The 24,716-nt window shown below is 39.4% G+C and overlaps 1 protein-coding gene and 1 long non-coding RNA gene across 2 annotated transcripts; both read left to right on the forward strand.

The window, feature by feature from the left end:
* Window positions 1-328: 328 nt before the first annotated feature.
* Window positions 329-18,171, forward strand: LOC138815001 (zinc finger ZZ-type and EF-hand domain-containing protein 1-like). The gene is made up of 5 exons (XM_070004202.1): window positions 329-378; window positions 9,136-9,190; window positions 13,156-13,267; window positions 17,082-17,152; window positions 18,012-18,171. Coding segments are annotated over exons 2-5 (345 nt in total). The 5' UTR covers window positions 329-378; window positions 9,136-9,188.
* Window positions 18,172-18,355: 184 nt separating this feature from the next.
* On the forward strand, window positions 18,356-24,644 carry LOC138815012 (uncharacterized). Its single transcript, XR_011368148.1, has 3 exons — window positions 18,356-18,425; window positions 23,508-23,667; window positions 24,515-24,644. It is a non-coding gene; the product is annotated as an uncharacterized lncRNA (long non-coding RNA).
* The last annotated feature ends 72 nt before the right edge of the window (window positions 24,645-24,716 follow it).

The raw sequence follows: 24,716 nt of genomic DNA on the forward strand, positions 1-24,716 counted from the left end.
TTGCTTTCTTGAAGATAGACGTTTTTCGAGTAGGTTTTATACTGTTGAAAATGAGACAGTTAAGGAAGGGATGCTTATTTTTTTTTAGGTCCAGGAATTAGAAATATTATAACATTATCTTTGAAAATTGATAGTAAAGTAAGTGTATTTACAATTTCTATTGCAACATATAGTTTTACCCAATAAATGGTTGTTTATTCTGAATGGGTTTAGAAATGAAACACCATAATATATTTGAACTCACAAAAATAATGACACACAACTTGCCATGCATGGAATTAAAAAATATGTAACAAGACTTATGTCTGAATTCCCAGCTGCTCGGGAGGCTGAGGTCTGAGGATAGCTGTTTGAAGCCAGCCCAGACAGAAAAAAAATGTGAGTCTCATACTACCAATTAGCCTCCAAAAAAAAAATAGTAGGAGATTGATGTGTGGATCAAGTGGTAGAGTACAAGACCTGAGCAATACGGCTCGGGGACAGCAACTGGGTCCTAGTTCAACCCTCAGTACTCATACAAAACAATAAATTATGTGACTAAGGCATGTGGTGCATATTAGAGTTCTCATTCCTTATGCCCTTCATAGTTTATATAACACAAAATTCAGTTTTGTACATGTATTAATTATAGTTACTATAGTAGTATCAATTATTATAAATATATTATATATATTACTTATACATTATATAACATTGATGATATTATAATATATTCCTACATTATTCATAGTAATTATAGTAATATCAGTAAAATCGTATATGTTTTAGAAAAGGGAATAAATTTTCTTTGGTATAACGAGGAAGTAACAGTCACAAAAATTATTCCTCTTGGATTTTATATATATATATATATATATGTATATATATATAATTATTTCTTTTGCATTCAAGATACTGAATGATAAAAGCAAGTTTTCATATGCACTGGTGTGTCATTGGCATGGGATTGTTCTCCTAAAGTCTTTACTCCAGGCAGAATAAACAGTGGAAGCTTGAATGATTGCCATTCAGGAATTTCTTTAGAAAATGAACCAATCTTGTTTTGATTATTAACAAATTTGTACCCAATACCCTTTTCATTTATAAAATATTTTCATTCTATAGCAATTTTATTGCCATTATAACTATAATTAGAAAGATAATGTGGATGCATCTGCTCCATATCTCTTAAAAGGTAATGTGACATTCACAGAATATCCAGATAAGCATGATGGAAAACTGGACTTGAATTCTAGGTCTGCAACTGGTCAGTCTTAGGTAATTGGGAAATTTGGTTGGCATTGCCTGCCTAATTCTTTAGATAGATAGATAGATAGATAGATAGATAGATAGATAGATAGATATAGATATAATGTAGTATTGAATAAAAAGCACAGAATCTTTTCTCAAGTATGTATATTTACATTTTGAAAAGGTAATTTAAAAAGTGTAGCCATTATTGTGTATTTCTTTGAAAAAACGAGTGCATTTCAGGAGTATTTTCACTTCAGCTTCTATAAGAAGATGGGAAATTGTATCTTTTGTATGTTTGCCATGTGGTATTACATGTGTTTTCAAAAATACATACACATTTTAAATAATGGTATTTATTTCATAGGTCACAAACTGAATAATTGGAGTGGATGACCCTAATGTCTTATTTCAGTTGCCTGAATCAGACCGAAAAGAGTCTAAATTTCCTAGTTATGAACATTTCTTCATGCAAACTTAACAACATAGAATGGATTATGAAGGTATAGCCTTCACATACCTCTAAAGCTTTTATATATCTTAGAGTAATATGCACCTACACTAGTCAGCACTCATGAAACACTGATATATTATAATTGTGTTCATATCAGAAATATACTTTAGCTTAAAGTAAAATGAGATGGGTTGTATACTCAACCAAAGAGCAATGATCACCCACTGCAATTTTTCTCAGTGGGTAAACTCTCCCATGTATTTTACTGACTTAACTTCTATTTTGTGCTTTACCATTATTGGAGAGGTCCCATTGTGTCTACATAACAATGCTGTAACAGCCTGAGCTGCCTTTCAGTTGTACCTCCATTGTTGTGATCATGGTCAACTCTGCAGCTGTGAGCACATATTTAGTGGACACTTGATCTTGTCAAGCCCTGATTTAAAATCCAGCTTTCGCTTCTCATTGTCACAGTGTTAAAGATACCACTCCTCTAGATTTATTTTTTATCTTCTTGTATTTCAGACACTGCCTTAGATGTTAGATTTTGAAGTAGAATTTTTGTACATTTTTATTGTAAAAATACTGTCCAGAGGGGTTACAATTAAATGAACAAGGTAATGAGTACATTTCCTATCGAGCATTGTTGCCTCCTCCTTTGTTTTTCCCCTACCATCTCTTCCCTCTCACCTCCACAACTACTCCCTCCTCCCTGCCAGTTTTAAAGTTCATTTTCAATGTAGTGTCTACATCTCATTGTTACAATGGGTCTACCTGTATCCCTATTTAAGCATTTATTTAACATCATCTTATATGGTCATATGTACATAGCTTTTGACCTTTTTGCTTGTCCTAGAAAGAATTAGAAATTTTACTTTGCATTTGATCTGTTGAGGTGTTAGTGATGCCTGATGAACTGCATATATAATAATGTTAATAATGCGATGTTCTGGCATATATTTGTTTAATTTTTACAATTGAGGATGTAAATACACATCACTTACAAAACTGTTTTCATGCACTTTGGTAATACTTTATTGTGAACTTTCTAAATGCCAGGCATGGCAGCACATATTCAAAATCCCATCACTTCTGTAGCTGAGACAAGGCTGGAAAGTTCCAAGCCACCAGGACTATATAACAAAAAGAGCAAAAGAACCTTCCAAAGGTTTTATTACATACTTTTTACACTTAGCCATTATGACCACCATAATGGAACTCCACTTCTTCACTAATGATTCACAGGATTACTGCTGATGATTGGTATCTTGCCAGGTGCTCATATATGTTTGTGTATCTTCTTTGATAAAGTGTGTTTCCACAGTTTGTATTGAGGAGTTCAGAATATCAGGTCGGTCCATAACCACAACTCTGGAACATCACAGATGATGGGATACCTTGCCAAAGAACTGAGAAATCACAGAGAGGAATAGGAAAGTGGGACACCAGGGGACCCAAAGGCTCACCACCAGTTTTTGGTGGTCCTGCTTAACAAACTTTTTATCCAGTTTAATATAGGGGTGTGGCTAAAGGTATTTGCACAAACTAGGTCATCAATCTATCTTGTGGTTACAACCACTAACAAGAGGTATACTTTGTATACATAGTGACAATTAACTATCTTACTGTTAGGGAGCAGAAGGGAGGAATACATACTTTAGCCATAAAATATCTCATCTCATCTCCAAGATCTTACTATTTTAGTATCCTAACAGCTGTATTTTAAACACACTTAAGGTAGTAACTTATAGCTCTATCTTGCCTTGACGATTTGACCTTTCCAGGGTACATGTCTCAGCCTTTTGAGTCTTGTTTAAGATGGCTTTCTAATCTTTTATCTCTTTCCAGATCTCACAGCTCAGCTCTAGAATCCCTCACAAGTACTCTTACAGTTGTATATTTTTGGAAAGGATTTTTTTCTAGGATAGGCTTCACTTTTTAAACTCTTAAGATTCCTTTTCTCTCCCTGTTCCTGTATCTCCCCCTTTGTGTGTTTGTGTGTAGGTTGTGAGTGTGTGTGTGGGGTGTAGTAATGAGATTTGACTTTGAGCCCTTGAACCCTTGGTGTTTACACTCATGCCTGATGCTTTACCATGTGAGCCAATGTTCCACTAGGCCTTTGACTGATCAATGGAACATCAATGTCTCATGGATTTGGCTACCCCAGCAAGCTGTGAGCCATGATCCTCCAATCTCAACCTCCTGGCCTTTTAGGAATAGGGATGAGCCACTGGCATCCAGATCTATTGCCAAGTGATTTTTGGTTTTGTATTGCTGTTGTTGTGTTCATCCAAAATCTGTAAGGAAAATAAATCATTTATCATCAGGACTATTCACATAAAATGTGCAGTGTTGAAAGATTAATTATGTTTGACATCCTGTATGATTTTTATCAGTTTACAGATACAGTATGTAATATGAATTTTTGAATTCTATTGTTGGAAACAGTTGAGTCACATATATAATTTGATTGTTCTTGATTTGGTTTTATAATGTGTTATTTCAGAACAGAGTGTATTAAGGCTTAATTTTGCACTACTGAAACAAGACTTTTATGATTATTCAATGTCTTGTAAATTATAAGTTAATCATTTCTTGGCATCATGTGAGTGCCCGGTAGTTTCCTGTAGTCTTTCCAAGTGTTTTAGGACACAATGCCAGACACTTTTCTGAAAACATTTGAATTTACTGTTCTGACAAATATGTAAGATTGTACTTTATAATTCTCCTGGGATTTTCACTGTACTTCTCTGTACTCTCCAGTGATAAATTCATGTGACAGTTATGTTGATATTCTCCCGTGTTACATTCATCATTGCAACTTGGGAACTACTAGTATGCACTCCTGTACTTCAGTCCATTCACGCCTTGGCCTGCACCACTCTCACAGCAGAGAGCCATAGATTGGGAATATTTTCTTCGCTGTTTATCTTGGACATCTGTCTTTACTTTCTAGCAATGTATTAATTTAATTCACTCTCTAAAGTCTAAGAATGCCTTGAAAATGATTACTGTATTTCCATGGGTTTTTTCTTGTTATTTGGCTTCAGGGAAGAACTTAGGTCAAGCAGATTGCAAACAAGCCTCAATAAATGTTATTCATTAGATAATGTTAACTTCATGGTCTGACTGCCTCCTTCCTTTTCATTGTTTATTTTTCAATGTAGCCGTTTCTTGTAGAAAATATTTCTGTGCCTACTTAATATTAATTCCTACTGTAAGCAGTAATTAATTTTATTCCAACATCAATTCACAGTACCCTGTGAGTTTCTTCAGGATATTGTTTTAGGGTACTTCACATTCTTGGCTATCTTTTAACCATCAATGCATCCAATGATAAAGGCATATTGCTTAAATCATCATTTTGATCACTGAAAAGGAAACCATACTGCAATCTCAGTATATGGCAAACAATTTTCTGGTTTAAAGTTATTTTAGATTAAAATTGATGCTGCAAGAATGAACATTCTGTGTATAATTTAATATATTTTCCTATTTATTTTGTTTTAGTATAGGTTCCAATATAGAAGTATAAAGTTAAAGCATTGCTATTGCTTAGTTTAGATTAATATTTCCAAAAAGTTCAAGAAAATTTTCTATTTATTCACAATTTTCAGTCAACAGAGTGTCCATTATGACCAACGGAGAGAGTTTAAAATTGTTGTGTTCCTTAAAGTAGTTGCTGGGTAATCAAATCCAGTGCTTCATGTGTCAGTCTACTGTGTGCCTATGAGCCTGACGTGGCCTGTTGTTTTATTCTCACTCAATTAGAATAAAGAAAAATTTCAGTAGGAAGAAATCATTATTTGGTTAGTTTATCCAATATCTCTCTCACATATACAGAAATATAATTAATTCTACACTGGCTGAAAATGGTATTCTTGCATTATTTTTATTAGTAGTTGCTGTTTTTTTTATAGCCTCTCCCTTCCCACTCGAAGTCCTGCCTCTATCCTATCCCCTCTCACAAGTTCAACTTGACCCACTTCCAGTCAGCCCCTCTTTCGAAACCCTGTCCTGCTGCACCTGAAATCCCACCCCCAATTAACCTACACCCTAGTAGCCCTGCTATAAACTTTCAAAGCCCTGTTTGCAACCAGCCTCTTTCCTCAAGTCCCTGCTCTGCTACTTGGAAATCCCTCTTCCACTCCATCTACTCTCTTCTCTGCCCCAAAGAAACATATCGCCTCCCTCAATACCCAACTTGTTCCACCCAGACCCTCACCTCCATCCAGCTCCTCCCTTGAATCCCCACCCTTATCTCTGGATGCCCTGCCCCTAACTAACCTAGTCCCTCCAACCCCACCCTTCCCTTTCACCCTACTCTCAACCAGCCTTCTCCCTCAAGCTCCTTAGAGGCTCCAGGGAACATTTCTCCCCTTTGCCCTTCCCCCACCCCATAACTAGTCTACTCCTACAGCCCAGACAACCCATTCAAAGCCCTTCCCTGAACTACACTCCTCCCATGAAGCCCTGTCCTGCTACATGAAAATCCATCCGCCACCCTATATTTGCCCTTGAAGCCCTGCCTTGTTTCACTGGAAGCTACTGGCACAGCCCACCTCATCCTTGGAAAGCACTTCACCAGGTACTTCCCTACCTCCCCATCTTAAGTCCTGCCCTTCTCCCCCAATAATCCAACCCTCAGCTGAGCTCCTCATCCAACCCCTAGTTGGGGTTCTCTGTGGAATCCACACTCCACTCCACAGGATACCCTGCATATAATTATCCTAAACCCTTGTAGCCCTACCACCTTCTGAAAGCCCCACCTCCAACTAGCCTCATAGCTCCAAGCCCTGCCCTTCTCCACCAGAAAATCCCACCATCCTTGCTCGTTCTGGAAGGCCACATTGTTCCACTGGAAACCATTCCACCAGTTGGCCTCCTTCTGGAATGCTTACCAGGCTTGACTGGAAGCACCTGTCCATCCCTATTCTCTTCTTTGAAGGTTTGCCTTGCCCTACTGGAAACCCTGCCCACAGTAGGCTTGCTCCTTAGATATCCTGCCTCCTAACACTGAAGTCCCCAATCAATCTTACTCCATCTCTCCAAGTCTTGGCTGGCTTCACCGAAAACCCCACCCTAACTAGTCCTTTGGATCCTCAAAGCCCTGTCCTGACAAGGCTCATTCGTCCATTGCTGCCCCCTCCTGCTCTGCCAGAAATCCTTCCATCTTACCACATGCCAAAAAGTATGGGGTTTTCCACCCCAGAAATGCTGTCCTTTACTAGCCCAGTCCTTCATAACACTGACTTCCCTCTCAAAGCCACACCCCTCAATAAACCTCTCCCCATCAGCCCAGCCTTCCTCCACCAGAAAGCCTGCCTTCCACCAGCCTCTTCCCTCAAATTTCCCACCCTGCTCCACGGGAAATCCCATTCTACCTAACCCATGGAGGCCCACAGCGCTCCACCAGTAACCCCTCCTCTAAGTAAACTCTGTGAGAGCTTGAGGGGCCGGGAAGTCCTGCCCCATGCTGATTCCATCTTCATGCATGCCAGGCCACTTGGGGAAGAGGGGTCAAAGGGTGGCTTGGGGGACAGGCCACCAGATATAGCAAGAGGGGTTTCTGGGGAGGGGATGGAAAGAAGGAGATGCCGCAAGAGACACATGACAAGAGACATGGCTCCTGGAGCAGAGCAGTGCCCGGCTCTCCTCAGGCTTGATGGCCTGAGGAAGCTGGATCAAGGAGAGGTCTGGGAAATCCCAGGCTGTCAGAGAAGGCTGGAGAAGTCTGGGCAGGCAGGGAGACCTGGGGAAGCCCTAGCCAGCTGAGAGGACTGCACAGAGCTGAGAGGACTGTGAGGAGCAGGGAGGCCTGCAGAGAGCTGAGAGTCCTGTGAAATGCGGAGAGGACTACAGAGAGCACAGAGGCTTGTGAAGAGGTGGAGAGGCAGAGAGGCTTGCAAAGAGGCCAATGGAGAGTGGAGAGGCAAGGCTTGCAAGGAGGAGGAAAAAGGAAAACAACTTGCCCCCTGGAGGTTGCAGTTGCTCCTAATTCTAGTAACCTAGGACAGGGTTGCAGACACATTAGTAAAACACCTTTGACATCTTTAACTGTGCTTATGTGTATTTTCTCGCTCACAGGTCATTACATCTCCTCGCTTGCAGCCCCATTCTTCTCTTAGGACTGCAAACAACATCTTCCCCGGTAACCCTGCCATTTTCTACTGAACATGGGGCTATCTCTGAGCCTCCTTCCTAAAGCCTTGTCCTGTTCCACTGGAAACCCCACCCCTACAAATCCAATACTTCCTACCCCCTCCCAAATGTCTCAAAGCCCTACCCAGACTGGCCTCCATTCTCAAAACCCTGCCCTGCTCCACCACAGAGGCTGTGGCAAAGCAAGCTCCTTCCTGGAAAACTCGAGAGGTTGACTGGAAACCCCAAACCACCTCAAACACGAAGGTCTTATCTAGTAACTGTTTTATTCCAAATGTGATTTTAAGTTGGTATACAATTCATATTACTCAACACGATAAAACAGTTTTACAAAAAGGGAACATCCAAGTGTGATAGCTATTAGATGCCTTAGTCTAGTTTGGGGTTATGGTACCAGACAGATCCATATTGTGTGAAGGAATTACCTTTTATTGTAAAGCTTTCTTTGCAAGTATTATTAATGTTTCATAAGTGATAATTTTATTTCTAGAAAATTTATGCACATTTGTGCCCATTAACTTTAAGAATATTAGTTATTTTGGTTGAGGAAAGAGTATTAGTGTACAAAATCTGACTTTCAACTCATCTGTCTAATGAATAATTTCAGAGTTCCTTTCCATACTATGTACTGGAGTTTTAATAACAGAACTTCTCTAAATTCCAGAATGAACTTTCAGATTCTTCCTTCCACTAAGGTTCCCTTTGGGAAAAAAATGAATTGGGATTATACAGGTAAAATGTTAGAAATAAAAATGTATAATTATATAATTATATAGTTATATAATAACAGGTGAAGAACCACCCAATGTGCCTTTTATTTTCTAACAAAAGGAACTTAAGGATATTTAACTATAGACTTTCTGAAGGCTAGAAGACAAAAATATACGATATGACCTGTGTATTTCTGAAAACAAAACCAAAATAAGGAAAGACAATAATGAAGCAGAAGGGAATCAGGAACTTTGTATGTGTGATATATAACTGGAGATTGTAAGAAATACAATGAATCAGGTAAAAATACCTTTGGTCAAAATGTCTGTTTCATTGTAAATCTTACTTTTGTTAACCTCTGACTGAATATTTGTTTCAGCAGTGATATGCCCAGGAGCTGTGTGGTTAGGCAGTTTCATCATTGCAAGATCATCAGAATGACTGTCTCCCACACACTTTACCATACCTCCTAGATATGCAATCCTGTTGGTCCAACACTTTAAGCCCGACCTGTGTTTTATCAAAGTTCTGTATATGTATGTTATTGGTTTATTTAGGCTTTATTTTTATTTATTTAGATGTCTTCTGGTCCAGGAGGAGGCATCAATAACAGTTCGTTGGTGGTGAACACATGTATGTATCCTTGGCTGAAATCTGCTCTTGTTTTATCTAGTCTGCTCCTAGAAATAAATGATGACAATTATATCTAACATGGTATAGTGTCACTATTAACATCTATCACATGCTGACTATATGTTTTTTATATTTCTTTTTACCACTCTCTTTCTCTTTCTCCCTTCTTCCTTCCTTTCTTCCCTCCTTCCTTCTTTCCTTTGTTCCTATCCTCCTTCCCTCCTTCCTTATCTCCATTCCTTCCTTCCTTCCTTCCTTCTTCCTTTCTTTCTTTTCCTTCCTTCCTTCTTTCCTTTCTTTCTTTCTTTCTTTCTTTCTTTCTTTCTTTCTTTCTTTCTTTCTTTCTTTCTTTCTTTCTTTCTTTCTTTCTCTCTTTCTCTCTTTCTCTCTTTCTCTCTTTCTTTTTTTCTTTCTTTCTTTCTTTCTTTCTCTTTTAATTTTAATTTAGATATTTTGTTTGTTAGACAGGCATTCTACAAATAAGGACATATCAACAATCTTTTTCATTTACTAACTTTGCTCATACATTATCAGTTTTGTTGATGGCAAAACAGAGACTAGGCTAAGCTCATTCTTACCTTGGTCAGCCAAGTAGCTGGGATCACAAATGCATTCCAACCTGCCTGGCTTTAGGGAGATATGGAAATCTTATTACCTCCCTTCCCAGACTGATTCTGAATTGTGATCCTCTCAAATTCTACTTCTTCAGTTAATGATGTGACCTTCAATAGCCTGCCCTCTCTATAGGTGATCCAAATGAATGATTAAAGCAATAATAGTCTCTTTTTGCCAGTCTTGGGGCTTGAACTCTGGGTCTAGTCAATGTCTCTAGGCTGTTTTGGCTTGACACTTGATCCACAGTGACACTTCAGGTATTTTTCTGTGATTAATTTTGGAGATAAGAGTCACACAGACTTTCCTGCCCATGCTGGCTTTGAACCATGATCCTGGCATCTCTGCACCCCAAGTAACTCGGATTACAGGTGCAAACCACAGTTGCATGCCTGCAATTTGAGTTTAATCACTGGCATAAATAATAAAATAGTTTTTATGTTAAAATATAGGGTAAGATTGAAAATATAATTACACTAGTCAGATATTTTAGAAAGTATTTTTGTTTCACATTAGTAACTCATCTTTACCCCAATTAAGGGATTATTTTTCTGTTTGTCATCTTGTATGTCATTTGGAAAATTAAACTTCATGTCTTCCAAGTGGGATAAAGGATTATGAATGGCCTTATGTACCAGCTCACATCTATGATCACTATCAGAAATCAGAGATCAAGAGTATCACACTTTGGACATAATCTGGACAAAAGTTTACAAGTCCCAATCTGCACAAATCAGTGAAGCATGGTGACTCATGCCATTAATCTCAGCAACACAAGAGGCATAGGTAGGACTATCATGGTCCATGCATTGTCCACACAACAAAGAGATTTTAAGATAACCTAAAAGCACAAAAGGCAAGAGGTACCAAAAGATTAGAGTTATAAACAATAAATACATGTAAAATTAAATGCATATTTAAAATCATTAAGTTTAATTGGAAATTTGATTTCATACCTATTTCTTCACATTTTTGTTATTTATGGGGCTGAATTCTGGGCCTAGGTGCTATCCCCCAGCTCTTCAGCTCAAGGCACCTGCTCTACCTCTTGAGCCACAGCACCACTTTCTTTTTTTTCTGCTTATGTGGTGCTAAGGAATCGAACCCAGGGCTTCATGCATGCAAGGCAAGTACTCCACCACTGAACCACCTTCCCAGCCCCTATTTCTACACCTTTTATGTTTTCATTAGTTTGCCTTTCTGCTCTTGATTTCACTTCCACATATGATTACTCGATTCCTGGTGTTTATTTTATTGGACTATAAGTTTTTCTAATAAATTATATCATTTAATTTCTAATATGAATCTATCATATTTCACTTCTTAAAATTATGTACACCAAGTTTACCCAATTGTCTATTGTCTATTTATAGATTAATGCTGTCTTCCTCAGGTGAAAGAAAACATACATTCTTAGTTTCTCTTGGCTTAATCTAGTTTTCACCAGGTCCTACCATTTCCTTAAAATGATGCAATATCATCATTTCTAATAGATAAGTAAAATTCCATTGTGTATATATTCCACCTTATCCTGGTTTATTTTTCAATTGAGTGAAAATGTCTAAATGTCATTTCTTGTATTTGGTGTGATCCATCTCTCAATGTAGCATTTAAATTTGCATAACTTTTGTCTTTTTGTGTTTCCATGTGTTTTATGTTTTGCTTTTGATTTTTATTCTTTATGCCATTTCTGGCATTTGCATTAAGGGACTTGCACTCTCCTTTGACATTTTGCACTCAAAGCTGGCATTCTACTACTTGAGCCACAGTTCCGTTTCTGGATTATTGCTGGTTAAGTGGAGATGAGAGTCTTATGAACTTTCTGTCCAGCCTTGCTTCACACATCAGTTCTCAGATATGCACATTCAGAATATCTAAGACTATACACAAATGTCAGCCTCACCAGGGAGATTCTCTGTGTTTTACCTTATTCCTGTTATTTTACTGATATTAAGTAAATGGCAGCAACTTTTTATCATTTCCCTAATATTGTGCATGCAATCTATTCTGTAACAAAAAGTGCCTTTATTCATTCCTTGGCCTGATGGCTTACATTTTTATATATGTCATTATATAAATCATTAGTCCAATATGATACATAAATCTGCTTTTTTTTATTTCTGTCAGTTGTGGAGCCTGAACTCTGGGCCTGTGCACTATCCCTGATCTCTTCAGCAAAAGGCTAGCACTCTACCACTTGAGTCACAGCACCACTTCTGGCTTTTTCTGCTTATGTGGTGGTAGGGAATCGAACTCATGGCCTCATGCATGCAAGGCAAGCATTCTACCACTGAGCCACCTTCCCAGCCCCTACCTACCTACTTTGCATCGGTGGCTCAGGTCTGTATTACTAGCTACTCAAGAAGCTGAGATCTGAGGATCACAGTTCCAAGCCAGCCCAGTCAGAAAAGTCCATGAGACTCTTATCTCCAATAAACCACTCAGAAAACCAGAAGTGGCCCAGTTGCTCAAGTGGTAGAGTGCTAACCTTGAGCTGAAAAGCTGAAGGACAGTGTTCAGGCCCAGAGTTTAAGCCCCATGACTGACAAAAAAGTGGCCCACCATTGTAGAAAACTTTTCTAGAAGGACTTTTTTTTGGGGGGGGAGGTGCTAGTCCTAGAGCTTGAACTCAATGAACATAACATCTGGGCACTGTCTTGGAGCTGGTTTTGCTCAAAGTTACTAACCTACCACTTGAGCTACAGCTCTCTTTCCAGCTTTTTGGTGGTTAATTGGAGATAGGAATCTCATGGAATTTCCTGCTTGGACTGGCTTTGAATTGCAGTCCTCAAATCACAGCCTCCAAGGATTATAGGTGTAAGCCACCAGTGCCTGGCTTAGAAGGACTTCTTAAGAACTAAAAATAACATGAAGGCCTATGAACAGTGATTTCCTTTATTGGAATTCCAGGGTCTGAAAACCCCCAGACTTCTGCGTTCAGCTGTTTGTGAGTGCCCAGACCCCACACTGGTCACACATTAGTCAGACAGATGTGTGGAAAATGAGTCAAAGAAACTGGGCCTCCCTTTCCATAGCTCTTTTGAGATATAGTGGTCATTTTGCCTCTCTCATGAGAGTCTCATTAAGTCTGGTTCTTCAGATAGATAAGCCACTGTATAGAGAGCAAATTTCTTCTTAACTTTCATTTTATAGATGAGATTGCTACAAATTGGGAGGACCTCTATCACTACTACCTCATGTGTTCCCAGTGGGTAGTGGGTGCTATTCCTGGTCCCACTTTTAATTGACATGCTTTGTATATGAGGAAACTCCTATATAAATGTGGCTTTACTTGCTGGATTCTGGAGAAGCTTAGGAACAGGAAATTGTTTTGATTGTCATTCTGTACACAGGGTTTACTGTTCATCTGAAGACCTTGGAGAAGATGATCCTATTGGCTGGTTTGAGCTAGAAGAAGAGTGGGATGAAATAGATGTCCAACTGCAGCAGTGCCGAGTTGCCAAAGTAAGCATTAGTGAGCACAACCCTCGCATGTTCTACTCCTACCCTCTTCTTATTGTGTATACTCTGTGCTAATTGTAGGCCAGCCCTAAGTCAAAACAGAACCTCAGAGGTGGAATAATTCTCAAGGAGTCCCTTGAGAATGTAGTGGGAGAGACAGATATAATATGGCTGTGATAAAGGGATATTCAGGGGCAGTTGGAACCCACAGGAAGAAGATTCAAAACAGCCTTGAATGCACTAGGAAAGATGGTGTGGAGTAAATGGCTAGAAGTTAAGCCATCATCCTTGACTTGATTGAGATGTGTGGAAGAGTTCATCTTAGACTGAGAAGCAAGTACACAGGCATATGTGCAAGAGATGTGTTTGCCTGGCAGTGAAAGAGACTGTCAAAGAGCTATCTGGCCACTTAATTTTTTTTAACTTCAAGTATCAATCTGAGGCTGAGACTTCAATAAGAGAATTAAGAACTATCTTCAAGGCTTTTTATGCAGTAAAATACTAGATTTGGAAAAGCCGTTAACGAAGGAACTTTTAAATAAAAAGCAATTTGTACAAAAATTGGGCTTTTAAATAGTCACAGTGGCTCATGCCTACAATGTTAGAAACTTGGGAAGGCTGAGATTGGGAGGATCACAGATGAAGATCAGCCTAGGCAAAATAAAGTTGACAAGATTTCATCTTGAGCAATAAAAAGCATCCTATATATACATTTTTCTAATTTGGGAAGGCGAAGGGAAAAAAACAAAATCCTTAAATAGAGATACAGGTTGACCAATTGTAACAATGAAATATACAAGATGAACTTTACAACCCCATGCAGGGGAGTGGGTGAATGGTAGGGGAAAATCAAAGAAGGGGATAACAATTCGATAAGAATGGTAATCATTACTTTTCTCATGTTACTGTAACCCCTCTGTACAGTATCTTTATATTATATATATATATATATATATTTTTTTTAAAAGACAGTATGTTGGAAATGAACTTTTAGACTTGGTCCGGGGAATTCAAGGGGCCAAGGGAAAGTGGGAGAAAAATGAGGGAGGGGGTAAAAATGTTCAACAAAAATGTACTCATTACCATATATATCTATATATCTGCAACCCCTCTGTATATTACCTTGCCAATAAAAGTAAATTAAAAAAAAATCTGGGCACCATAGTGCATACCTGTCATCCTAGCTGTGCGGGATTTGCAAATAAGTGAATTTTGGTATTGGCTAACTTGGGCAAAAGATGAGACTATAAAATATAAAAATTAGAAGAAAAAGATTGAGGTGTTTCTTTCTTGAGAAAAGAGCAAAGATAATTTATTGGAAAAAAAAGAGACAGTATAAAATAAATGTCAACTGGGCAATCATATGCAAAAGATTAAAAAAAAAAAGAAAATCTAGACCCAGATCTTATATACTTTATAACTCATAGCTCAAATTGATTATGACCTAAATATGAAACCTAAATCTAAAACTTTAAAAACATTTTTGTTGTTATTATAAAGGTGGTGTACAGGTGGGGGTACTGTTTCATAAGATGGATAATAGTACATTTCTTCCTGGACAGTCCTTTGTTCTCTCATAGTTTTTCCCTTCTGTACCCACCCAAAAGCTGTATGTATAGTTCATTTTCAACATGGTTTCTACTGTGTACCACTGCTGCATTGGTTCACTCCATGTCTCTCCATATTCTTTCCCGATCGACAGACCTGTTGGAACCATCTCTTCACTGTGATGGTAATTATTTACTGAAAGTGTGGATTCTTTCACTGAAGTCGATTACGATGAGATTTGTTACTTTTTATTTGTTCTGAATATTTCAATTTGAGTTTCCCAAATGTTTGTTGATAGATTTCTAAAACCTTTGTGCAAAATAGCTATCAAAGGACATGACCCTGTGCTCATTTCCAATCTGTATTGTATAAGCTTTTGTCTCACAAGTCACAGTTTAGTCTCCAGCTTTATGACTTGCCTACAAACAAATTATGAGAAAATTTTAAACAAATGCATAAGTAAAGTTGGCCAGGCGCTGGCGGCTCACTCCTGTAATCCTAGCTACTGAGGAGGTTGAGATCTGAGGATCGCAGTTCAAAGCCAGCCCAGGCAGGAAAGGCCATGAGACTTTTATCTCCAATAAACCACCACAAAACTGGAAGTGGCACGGTGGCTCAAGTGGTAGAGCACTAGCCTTTAGATGAAGAGCAGAGGGACAGTGCCCAGGCCCAGAGTTCAAGCCCCATGACAGACAAAAAAGAAAGAGGAGGAGGGCTGGGAAGGTGGCTCAGTGGTAGAGTGCTTTCCTTGCATGCATGAGGCCCTGGTTTCAATTCCTCAGCACCTCATAAGCAGAAAAAGCCAGAAGTGGCACTGTGGCTCAAGTGGCAGAATGCTAGTCTTGAGTTGAAGAGCTGAGGGACAGCACCCAGGCCGAGAGTTCAGGCCCCATGACTGCCAAAAAAAATAGTTGATAGTTGTCTCACCCCCAAGTGTACTCATTACTTACCTTCAATGATGATAAGCTTATCTTGTTTCATCTATAATATACCTCACCTACTCTTCTTCCTCCTTCCCAGTATTATTTTAGAGAAAGTATATGACCATTTTATTCATCAATACTTCAAAATATACCTGTAAAACAATATTACTAAGTTTTGTTTCTCCAGTTTTTTTTTTATTGCTCAGTTTTTAGATACTGTCATGTTACTCAGACTAAGTACTGGAGTAGAAGGGTGCTTTAAGTATTTACAAGTACTCTGTTAGCAAATGGAATATTGTCCCAATTCTTTGCATTCACCAGGTAGCTGATAAACTAATTTTTACTTCATCCTACACAAAAAAGTAGAGGGCACATGGCTTCTTGAATAACACTAGTGACTATTAATAGACCAACCCTGTGTCCTTTGTTTTTATCATCCCTTCAGAATGCTATGGTGAAGGTTTTGTTTTCCTTCTTATGCTAATGAATTGAACTTCACTAATATTTTACCTGACTAAGCCATTCTTTGTCCAGCATCCTTCTGTTCATGTGACCCACGCCCCTGTCTCCCTTACTGTCTCTGTCATGTTGGGTCTTCTTTTTTTTTTTTTTTTTTTCTTTTGTTGGTTGTGGGTCCTGAACTCTGGGCCTAGGCACTGTCCCTCAGCTCTTCAGATCAAGGCTAGCGCTCTACCACTTGAGCCACATCCATTTCCAGCTTTTTCTGTGTCTTGGTGCTGAGGAATTGAACCCAGGGCCTCATGCATACAAGGGAAGCACTCTACTCCCACTGAGCCACCTTCCTAGCCTTCATGTTGGGTCTTCTTGAACCTTCCATCAAATGCCTTGCACAGCATTAACTATTTGGTACATTTATTTTAAAACAGTAAGTTTCTTCAAAATTAACTGATTAACCCTGTCTGGAGGCCTGAATCCTATGTTTGTAAGCATAGTCTGTAAATCTACATTATAAAGGGAAATCTTTAACATTGTTTAAGCAACAGAAAGCTCACAAAAAAATTCTCTATCCCTGCCTTTGTCTCTTCCTCTGAAAGTGCATATCTTTTAGAAGTCAGCTTCTTCAACTATTGGGTCAAACCTTCCAGAAGGAAAACTTGCAGATATTACTTTTGGGCATAAACTAAACTTATCTGCCAGTTTTGTTTAAGTAGTAGGTTCTTCCCTCTCCTGATACTGGACAAGGGTTTAGTTCACTGCCACAAAGTGGTCTGCTGAATCTGCTCTCCTCATACTTGGGACAAGTATGTGATGTTATTTCATGGTACCATATGTCTGTGGAGTGTCATGAAGTAAATTTTCTAAATGTCCTTTTCTTGGCTTTCTAGAAGAATATCACTGAGAAAGATCATAAGCAGTCCCTGCAGCTCACATTCCATTCACTGTGCACATATTTTAGGTAAGTTTGATTCTCTTCGATTATTGAATAATTCTAACCTCTGTAGTTATTTTTCTTTAATTAGTCCTTCCTTCTGTGCTTTTGGAGTAGTGCTTCTCCTACCCAGAATTTAGAGAGATTCTCGAGTTCCTACTAGGCATGAGAATGACTAAAATAGTGATAGACTGATACTTTTCTCAAAACCTTAATCCAAGGCCCTTATAAGACAAGGTAGTATTGAACCCAGTGAAAACTTCTTCAGACCTTCAGTCTCTAATTAAATATCAAAGACAAAAACTAAAACCAAAAGAGTTTGGGGTCCTCAGTCTTCCATTACAACAACTGAAAATGCAGAGTAGTAATGTGTAGAAAGAAACATTCCAGGAAGAGAGTATATGGAGACTTACAGTCACATCAGAAAAGCAGATGGGACTGTAGAGTTCCTTAATGGAGGCACAGACTCTTGAAGGAGGGAGGGAACTGAGCATCTGCTTACAAGATGGACTATCTGGTCTGGATGACAGATTTAGGGCTATTTGTATAAAATGCTTTCAGAATCAGTTAACGAAGATGATGATAGGTCCTGGAGGTGTTGCATGAAGAACATTTGAAGATACAGGGATTGTTAGCCTGGATTGTTGAGTTACCAGTCATGATATCAGATATATTGAACACTGATATCAAGGTAATTTATGTGTCTGTGCTTTTGGAAGGATATATGGACAGACCGTGGCATAGTCCTAGTTGTAACTACCATTTCTCTTCCTGACCCAGACCCCTATTTCATAGAACTGATGCTGACATCTCTCTGTGTTCTTTATTTGAACCTGACCAGGAAAAGCCTCTTCCTACAAACAGGTGTGAGTTTGTGTCCTTTCAGTGATAAAGATCCAGGTGGCCTTCTACTTATACCTGAGAAAAGTGACCTTGCTGGCATGAACACTGGTGAAGTCCTAGCTATCATGAATACCCTCCTTTGTGTGGCTGCTCGAGAGGTACATCCTGTTTTCTTCTCCATTCTTTACCTCATGCTTCTTTAAGAGTATTTGATAAGACAGTTACTGTAGGGTTTTTTTGGAGGGTGGGTGGGATTGATGGTACTGGGTTTGAAATCACTGCCTCATTCCTGCTAAGCAAGTGCTCTACCACCTGAGCTGTGCCTCCTAGCCCTTTTTACTACTGTCATTTTGAGGATAGTGTCTCAGTTTTTGCATGGTCTGGACTGAGATCCTCCTGGTCCTGGTCTCCCAAGTAACTATAGTGGCAAGAGGTACACCCCAAGCTATCGTTTAAGGTAAGATGTAGTGAACTTTTTTCTGAGTGTTCCTTGAACTACAGCTGCGATTATAGCATGATCTACCATACCTGGCTACAGTCTTAACTTTTGTAGTATTGTTTTTGCCATCACATCAGTTTTCTCTCATATGTCTAGACTATTCTGCCCATCTCTGTGTCCTCCTTAAAATTCTCACTACAAGATCATTGATATGTGCTGTCTTTCCAGTTCACCACGGATCATTCTGATCTCCATTTTTATTTCTGCCATTTTCTATAATTTCTCTTTCTCTTGTAGCACATCTAAATCCTGCATATTCTTCAACCTCTAAAAACTTCTTCAAGCTCTTACCATTCTCAGTCAAAGCCACTGGGCGAAAACTTCAGGGTTCTCACAAGTTGATAGAAGCAGGAGCTCACCATGCTGGAACAACACTGAAACCTGGCTCTTCAACTGGGCCATTCAACTCTGAAATCTCACTGACTGTCCAAGAAAGTTTCCCATAATCCCTTACCACTGGGACATCAAGTAGTTGACCTTTCTTCCCTTTCTCTCATCTGTGATACAGAGGAAATTGCATATACAATTAAACTTTCTAGGCCAGAGATTATTGCAGCCACTGAATTATCTTCTTGTAAAAGCAAGCATTTATGGTTATAGGGAGGGAGATAGACAGAGTTACATTAGGAGAAAAAAAAGTAAAAATGGTCTAAATTACACCTAGTCTGAGCTTTTTTCTCATGTTTGTTAGTTCAACAATGCCTACCAATGCCTGCTGTGTGTGAGGCCCCACGTTAGGTACAGAGGATACAATGATAGAGGAACCCAAACAAATGTGTGATTACATAGTTTTGTGCATAATTCAGGCTGTCAAAGGATGAGCACTGGTCTAGGGAGAGGGAAGGAAACTAGGGAAAAGCATTTTGGAAAAGAATTGCTGATCTCAGGGAAGGACTTTGAATAGGCTTAAACAAGCAAAGAGGAAGTGAGAGACATTTCAAATGGAGGGAGGTACACCTACAGTGGGCCTGTGATAAATGGGAAGGAACAGGCTACTAAAAAGGGGATGATAATGGGTAGATTCTGAACACGAGGTATTCATGGTTTTAGTGACCTTAAGGTGGTAAGACCTAGTTGCGCTCTCAAGATAGAAATTGTGGCTAAATTGAGCTACAGAGCTGAGGGATAGCGCCCAGGCCCAGAGTTCAAGCCCCACAACCAGACCCAAAAAAAAGAAAGAAAGAAAGAAATTGTGGCTAAAGATTTGTAACCAGTAACGAACAGGAAGTCATGATTGGGGACTGCCTCACATCAGTCATGGGCATCTTGAGCAAATCTACAAGGAAGGTAACCAGGACAGTAGGAAGGAGTATCAGGAAGAAATTCTGGCAGAGAAAGGGAAAGAACTTAAAGAGGGCCAGAGTTTGCAGAGCCTGAGTTTCAGTGGAGGGGCTTTGCTCTCCAAGTGGTAACTGGGGAGTGATCCAATAGAGACAGTAGAATGGGACTGAAGGAAAAGCAAAGCCACAGCATGAAGGGACCATTTCAAAATGTGGTTCACATACAAAAGAATAGATATGGAGGGACAATAAGTGAAAACAACTCTCTGTAGTATCATTCTTCAGTGTGTGTTCACAGGTTCCTTGTTTTTCTTTCTAGTCATCCCTGTACAATGTGTTGGTTATTGCTTGGTTTTTTTTTTCACCTTGATAGCATACAATCTTCTGTGAAATATTTGATTTGTTTAACAATGTTTTTGAGTTTCATTCATGTGTTGTCATTTGTGTTCACTGGTGTACCACAATAGTCTCTTTATGACATACCGTAATTATCTGCTTAACTTGGAGAGGCATATGGGTTGATTCTAGTTTAGAGGAATTAATTACAGACAGTGCTAATATTAGCATATTTCATAGTTTTTTGTTTTGTTTTGTTTTGTTGGTTGTGGGGCTTGAACTCTGGGCTTGGGCGCTGTCCCTCAGCTCTTCAACTCAAGGCTAGCGCTCTAACATGTGAGCCACAGTGCCACTTCTGGTTTTCTGGTGGTTTATTGGAGATAAGAGTCTCACAGACTTTCCTGCCTGGGCTGGCTTTGAACCACAATTCTCAGATCTCAGCCTCCTGAGTAGGTAGGGTTATAGGTGTGAGCCACCAGCATTTGGCACTTCATAGTTCTTCTTCTTCTTCTTCTTCTTCTTCTTCTTCTTCTTCTTCTTCTTCTTCTTCTTCTTCTTCTTCTTCTTCCTCTTCCTCCTCTTCCTCCTCTTCCTCCTCTTCCTCCTCTTCCTCCTCTTCCTCCTCTTCCTCTTCCTCCTCTTCCTCTTCTTCCTCTTCTTCCTCTTCTTCCTCTTCTTCCTCTTCCTCCTCCTCCTCTTCCTCCTCCTCCTCTTCCTCTTCTTCTTCTTCTTCTTCTTCTTCTTCTTCTTCTTCTTCTTCTTCTTCTTCTTCTTCTTCTTCTTCTTCTTCTTCTTCTTCTTCTTCTTCTTCTTCTTCTTTTTTGTTGGTCATGGGGCTTGAACTCTGGGCTTGGGCACTGTTCCTGTGATCTTCAGCTCAAGGGGAGCACTACCACTTGAGCCACAGTGCCACTTCTGGTTTTCTGGTGATTTATTGGAGATAAGAGTCTAATGACTTTTCTGCCCAGGCTGGCTTTGAATTGCGATCTTCAGATCTCAGCCTCCTCAGTATCTAGGATTATAGGCCTGAGCCACTGATGCCTGGCTACTTATAATTCTTCTTCTTCTTCTTCTTTATTTTTTTTTTTGTATGTCGTTCATAGGGCCTGAACTCTGGGCCTGGGTGCTGTCCCTCAGCTCTTCAGCTGTAGACTAGCACTCTACCACTTGAGTCTCAACCCTACTTCCAGATTTTTTTGCTTATATGGTGCTGAGGAATCGAACTGAGGGCCTCAAGCATGCAAGGCAAGCACTCTACCACTGAGCCACCTTCCCAGTTCCAACTTCATAATTCTTATGTGACAGACCCTCTGGAGGTTAGATGCCCCTTCAGAGAAAGTCCAAAGAACAAAGATGACGAAGAGTTACAAAAAGATCATGAATTATTTTCAAGTAGGTTTTTAAAATAAAATAAAAAAGTGAGAAAATCCCATCTTCCCTTCCAATATATAGGCACAATTTTTTTTTTCAGGCACACAAAAAATTCAGACACAAATTGAATGGACATTTATAAAGTTTGGGCTCATTAGTATACAGGTTCATCTTCAACAGACATCTTTAAGCATTTTTAATGGTAGGAAGATTACAAGCTACTTGGCTACTTCTTTCATTTACAAATTATAAATTCTGTAGTCATTTAGTCAATTCTCCTAACTTAAAATATTATGTTTTCTAAAAACATCCTCCTTATAGAGAGATTCCACACAGTGGTCCAATTTCAATCCTTTGTAAATTACGCTTTTAAAAATTAAAGGTTGGGCTGGGAATGTGGCTTTGTGCTAGAGTGCTTGCCTAGCATCCAGGAAGCCTGCGATTTGATTCCTCATTACCACATATATAGAAAAAGCCAGAAATGGTGGTGTGGCTCAAGTGGTAGAGTGCTAGCTATGAGCAAAAGAAGCTGTGGGACAGTGCCCAGGTCCTGAGTTCAAGCCCCAGGTTTGGCAAAAGTAAAAAATTTTTTAAAAATTAAAGGTTTCACCAGGTGCTAGATTACAGCTAATCAGATAGCTGAGATCCAAGCCAGTCTGGGCAGGAAAGAATATAATAATTTTTTTTTTTTGGATCTGGTCGTGGGGCCTGAACTCTGGGCCTGGGTGCTGTCCCTCAGCTCTTCAACTGAAGACTAGCGCTTTTTTCTTTTTGCTTATGTGGTGCTGAGGAATCGAACCCAGGGCCTCATGCATGCAAGGCAAGCACTCTACCACTGAGCCACCTTCCCAGCCCAGAATATAATAATTTTTTTATCTCCAATTAACCACATCTTTCCCCCCCCACTCCCCAGAAATGCCAGAAATAGAGATGTGGTTCAAGTAATAGAGCAGTAGTAGCCTCAAGCAAAAAAGCTGAGGGACAGCACTCAGGTCGTTAGCTCATGCTCCAGAACTGCCACCAAAAGAACAAATAAATGCTTCTGTTCTTTTTAGTGATATATATTTACCATTTAAAAACAATATGTAGCTCCTAGTTCTTCAAATACCTTGATACTGCTCTTTAGCCTGAAATTAGACATACTTTTCCAAAAATGAAGAGCTAACATTTAGTGAGATCACTGCATCCAGTCACACAATATCAGTGATATCACTAGCAATGCTGTTTTTGTTGTTGTTATTGTTGTTTAAACCTAGTAAAGAGGTCACATAACAATTTTTGATGTTTGAATTTATATTTTCATTTTCAAATGAATTGCTTGAAAATGTGATTTTCCTATTGTCCTTCAATGATGGATTATCTTTATTTTTTCCATATTTTATTATCAATTTATGGTACATGGTAGATTTATTTTGACATGTCCATATACTCATACAATGTGGGGGCTGGGAAGGTGGCTCAGTGGTAGAGTGCTTGCGTTGCATGCATGAGGCCCTGGATTTGATTCCTCAGCACCACATAAGCAGAAAAAGCCAGATGTGGCATTGTGGCACAAGAAGTAGAGAGCTAGCCTTGAGCTGAAGAGCTGAGGAACAGCACCCAGGCCCAGAGTGCAGGCCCTATGACTGACAAAAACAAAACAAAATAAAACTCATGCAATGTACCTTGATCAGACTCACACTTTCTTTTCAACTCTCCCTCAACTCTGCTAGCGAGAGATTTGATTGAAGACTCAGGATAAGGGCTCAGAGACAGAAGATTCATTACAAGAAAGAGATGAACAATAGGGTGGGCGTCTTGGGGTGCAGTAGATGTCTTGTGGAGCAAAAAGAATATTTATAGGTTCCACAAAACTGCAGAGCAATAGGGAAGTTTTCCTAAAACCATTTTTCTTGGTTCACTTCTGGATTGAATGCTCTTTCATAAATTTGCCCCATACACATAGGTTTTTGTTTTTGCTTTGCCAGTGACAGCTGCTTCTATAGAGATAGTTCCTGCCCAAGTTCTGGGAACACATTATTTGGACATTTCCTGTTTGTCTGTTTCTTTGTAGTGTGAGCTGTTGATGCTCAGTGAGCACCAGGGGAAGTTGGCTCTGTGGTCTTTTCTCTGTTCTGGTCTGTGCAAGGTAGCCTGCTCTCCCGGTGCCATTTGCAACTGAAGAGCACAGACTCTGGAGCCAAAGATCTTGCTGTGTACCTTATAGAAAAAATGTGAGTATCAATACACAATCCTGAAAACAGATAGTTATAACTCACGCATCAAGTATGTATATGGCTTATTTCAGTTCCGATCTATAGTTATTTCCGCTTTTGTTTTTGTTATTTGGAAGTTTTTGTTTTGTTGAGACAATATTTCACTATGTACCTGAGGTGTGCCCTGAACTCGTGACTCTCTTGTCTCAGCCTCTCAAGTGCTGAAGTTACAAGCCTGTGTCACCACCTTGTTCAGATTATTTTTGTTTTTTTTGACCCATTTCTGGGTCTAGAACCTAGGGCCTGAGTGCTATGGCTGAGCTTTATTGCCTAAGGCTATTGCTCTACTTGAGCCACAGCACCCCTTCCTGCCCTTTTCCTGGTTAATTGGAGATAGAGTCAAGTTGGCATAGAACTCAGCCTCCTGAGTAGATAGGATTGTATGCATGAGCCACCATGCCTAGCCTTTTTTTCTTTTCTTGGGGCGGTGGGGGGAAGGTGCTAGTGCTTGAACTTAGGGCCTAGGCACTTTCCTTTAGCTTTTTTGCTCAAGATGAGCACTCTGATGGAATTCTATGCCTCCATCAGAAAGAATGACATTTCCCCATTTGTTAGGAAATGGAAAGGTTTGGAAAAAATTATATTAAGTGAAGTAAGCCAGGCCCAAAGAAACATAGGTCCCATGGTTTCCCTTATTTGCAATATCTAGTATAGGTATGAGTCAAGCGGAAAAGGTCAGATAATGTGATGTTAGGAAAATGAACCCTTAAATATGTATTTTAATGTCTTCGTTTCTTTCATTCATGTGTTTCTAATGCATTTATAAGATTATTTCTTTGTTGCTTTGTATGTCCCTCCCCCACAGTGTAACCCCCGCTTTCACTATATTTGATGTCAGTATAACATGTGGAGGAGATGGGGACAAACAAGTCGTTTAAGGATTCGGGTGGACCTGTTGCAACAATGAGAAGTACAAAATGTCATGTCAAAACCAGCTTTACAATGTCGGTGTGGGTGGGGGGAGGGGGGTATGATTGGGTGGGGGGAAGGGGGGTGGCTGGGAAGGG

Source organism: Dipodomys merriami, unplaced genomic scaffold, assembly GCF_024711535.1.
Source record: "Dipodomys merriami isolate MVZ:Mamm:240054 unplaced genomic scaffold, mDipMer1.0.p SCAF_1072, whole genome shotgun sequence".
In the NCBI taxonomy this organism is placed as follows: Eukaryota; Metazoa; Chordata; class Mammalia; order Rodentia; family Heteromyidae; genus Dipodomys; species Dipodomys merriami.